At 66.5% G+C, this 2792-nt stretch overlaps 2 protein-coding genes across 2 annotated transcripts in view; both read right to left on the bottom strand.

The window, feature by feature from the left end:
* The window catches only part of GMCL1 (germ cell-less 1, spermatogenesis associated), an 88833-nt gene extending 88750 nt beyond the window's left edge, over nucleotides 1-83 (bottom strand). Inside the window, exon 1 of the mRNA XM_035344992.1 lies at nucleotides 76-83. Within this exon, the coding sequence (XP_035200883.1) occupies nucleotides 76-83 (8 nt within the window). The remainder of the gene's footprint in view (nucleotides 1-75) is intronic.
* A 230-nt stretch (nucleotides 84-313) lies between these two features.
* Nucleotides 314-2792, bottom strand: part of NPC1L1 (NPC1 like intracellular cholesterol transporter 1) — a 7703-nt gene continuing 5224 nt past the window's right edge. The window contains exons 10-14 of the mRNA XM_035344991.1: nucleotides 2300-2648; nucleotides 2095-2222; nucleotides 710-830; nucleotides 555-610; nucleotides 314-483 (exon numbers count right to left, since the gene is read on the bottom strand). Coding sequence (XP_035200882.1) covers nucleotides 329-483; nucleotides 555-610; nucleotides 710-830; nucleotides 2095-2222; nucleotides 2300-2648 — 809 coding nt within the window. The 3' untranslated portion in view covers nucleotides 314-328. The remainder of the gene's footprint in view (nucleotides 484-554; nucleotides 611-709; nucleotides 831-2094; nucleotides 2223-2299; nucleotides 2649-2792) is intronic.

The following is a 2792-nucleotide window of genomic DNA, read 5'->3' as shown; positions in this document are numbered from 1 at the left end:
GTGAACTGGGTACCAGTAAGGAACTGGGGTGCCCACGCGGAGCCTGAACCAGGCACCCCAAAGTGGGGCACCCACATTGACATCCAAGTGCGCACCCCTAACTGGGTGCCCTGACCCTCAGCTGGGCAGGGGGCACCCACAGTGACCTCAAACTGGGCACCCCAAACTGGGACACCCACACTGGCACAGGCTGGGCACCCCTAACCGGGCACCCACGCTGAGCCCTCACTGGCCACCCTGACCCCTAACCGGGCACTGGGCACCCACCCTGAGCCCACCCCCCCGACCTGGGGGGCACCCCCACCTTCCCCTCCCCCTCCCAGGAGGCTTACGTGTAGGGGAAGACGCGGAAATCGGGGTCGGTGCCGGGCACCTGGCGCAGGGTGCCGGTGATGTTTTCAGCCAGGGCGCGGGCGGCCCGCAGCGCCGCCGTGTACTCCTGCGAGGTCCGCAGCGGCCGCTGGTACGCCATGAAGCGCGAGGCTGGGGGGGCAGCGGGCTCAGCCGGGCACCCCGGGGTGCCCCCCGGCCCCTGCCGCCCGCCCCGCACTCACCCATGATGGTGCCTTTGGCGTCCATGCTCACCGCCGTGTCGTAGGCGCCCAGGCCGCTGCGGGGAGGGAGCGACGGGTCACCCGTGGCCGCGCGGAGGGTGCTGAGCCCCCCCCCCCCCCGGGGGCCCGCCGCAGCACCCTGGGGTGGCACCTACCCCTTGGCGCACTGCAGGGTGGGGAGGTCGTGGAGGAACCAGGGCAGGAAGCGCTCGAACTCCTCCACCGTCGGCCGCCGCGTGGCATTCAGGCACTGCCCCAACGCGCAGCTGATGTCGTCTGTGGGCACGGCCGTGGGGACCCAGTGGGAAGCAGGGTAAGCACCCAAGGGTGCCACGGCAGGCACCCCGTGGACCCCCCCCGTGGGAACAAGGGGCACCCAGTGGCACCATGGCAGGCACCCGATGGACCCCGGGGTGGGCAGCTGGGAGGAACCCGGTAGACGCCCAACACACCCCGTGGTGGGCGCCCAAGGGGCACCGCTGCAGGCACCCAGTGGGAATCCAACGGGCACCCAGTGGCACCCAGTGGGCCCCGTGGTGGGCACCCAGTGGGCTCCATCACAGGTCCCCAGTGGGAACTCAATGAGATCCCAATGGAAATTAAATGGGATCCCATGGGGAACTCAGTGGGATCCCAGTGGGAACAACGGGCTCCCAATAGGAACCCAATGGGATCCCAATGGGAACCCACGGGGAGCTCTATGGGATCCCAGGGGGGACTCAATGGGATCCCACTGGGAGCTCAATGGGATCCCAATAGGAAGTCAATGGGCACCCAGTGGGGACTCAATGGGATCCCAGTGGGATCCCAACGGGAACTCAGTGGGATCCCAGTGGGCACCCAATGGGAGTTCAATGGGATCCCAATGGGAACACAATGGGCACTGAATGGGAACCCAATGGGATCCCAAGGGGGACTCAGTGGGATCCCAATAGGAAGACAATGGGCACCCAATGGGGACTCAATGGGATCCCAGTGGGAATTCAATGGGATCCCAATGGGAACTCAATGGGCACCCAATGGGAACTCAATGGGATCCTAATGGGAGCTCAATGGGCGCCCAGTGGCATTCCAATGGACACCCAATGGGAACTTTGTGGGCACCAAATGGGACCCCATAGGCACCCAAAATGGGCTTCATGGTAGGAACCAATGGGCACCATCACAGCTCCCAGGGGACACCATCGCAGCACCCAATGAGAATTCAATGAGCACCCAATGGGCACCATCACAGCACCCAATGAGCACCCAGTGGGCACCATCGCAGCACCCAACAGGCACCCAGTGGGCACCATCACAGCACCCAACGGGCACCCAGTGGGCACCATCACAGCACCCAACGGGCACCCAGTGGGCACCATCACAGCACCCAGTGAGGATCCGATTGATGCTCAATGGACCCCCAGTGGGAGCCCAGTGGCCAGCAGGGCAGGCACCCAATGGCCACCACGGTGTGCACCCAACGGCCACCCCACAGGCACCGCAGGGCTCCCCCCGACGTCCCCCCCAGCCCCCCCAGGGATCACCAGTGCCCACTCACTGCTGGTGGAAGGGCAAAACTGCCCGGTGAGGTTCCCGAAGCGGTGGATGCGGCAGCAGCGGCCGGTGGGGTTGAGCCAGTCGAGGAAATCGTCCACCCAGGAGGTGGCGGGGATGGCGAGGTAGGACCTGGGCAGAGGTGGGGCTGGCAGGGTGCTGGTGGGGCCGTGCCCCGCTGCCCGCCCCACGCCCCGCGCCCCACTCACACGTTGGGGAAGCGCGTGGCGTACTGGATCATCTGCGTCAGCGAGTTGTCGTCGCAGCCGGCGCTGGAGCAGATGCCGTTGGTGCCCTCGGGCGAGGAGAAGTTGTAGCCGCTGGTGGTGACGAAGTAGGTGGGCACCCCCACGGGCAGGTACTGGTTCATGTCGGAGAAGTACTGCAGCATGTACGAGTCCTGGTGGCGGCAGGGGCTGCGCTCAGCAAGGCTGGGGGCGCCCAGCCCTGCCCGCATCCCCAAACAGGGGCTTGGTGTCCCCAAACCAGGGCTTGGTGTCCCCAGGTGTCCCCAAACCAGGGCCATGGCACATCTGCGTGGCCCCACGTCGGGTTGTGCTGTTCCCATACGGGGCCACACTCATCCTGTGCTGTCCCCACGGGGGGCCATGCACGCGGTCACGCCATCCCCGCGTGTCCCCACCCCTGGGCACCCTGCTGTCCCCCCACGTGTCTCTGCCCCGCGGGTGTCACCTCAGGCAT

The sequence above is a fragment of the Oxyura jamaicensis genome, chromosome 22 (genome assembly GCF_011077185.1).
Source record: "Oxyura jamaicensis isolate SHBP4307 breed ruddy duck chromosome 22, BPBGC_Ojam_1.0, whole genome shotgun sequence".
Lineage (NCBI taxonomy): Eukaryota > Metazoa > Chordata > Aves > Anseriformes > Anatidae > Oxyura > Oxyura jamaicensis.
Note: the sequence above shows the minus strand (reverse complement) of the source record. Positions and strands in the feature narration are given on the sequence as shown.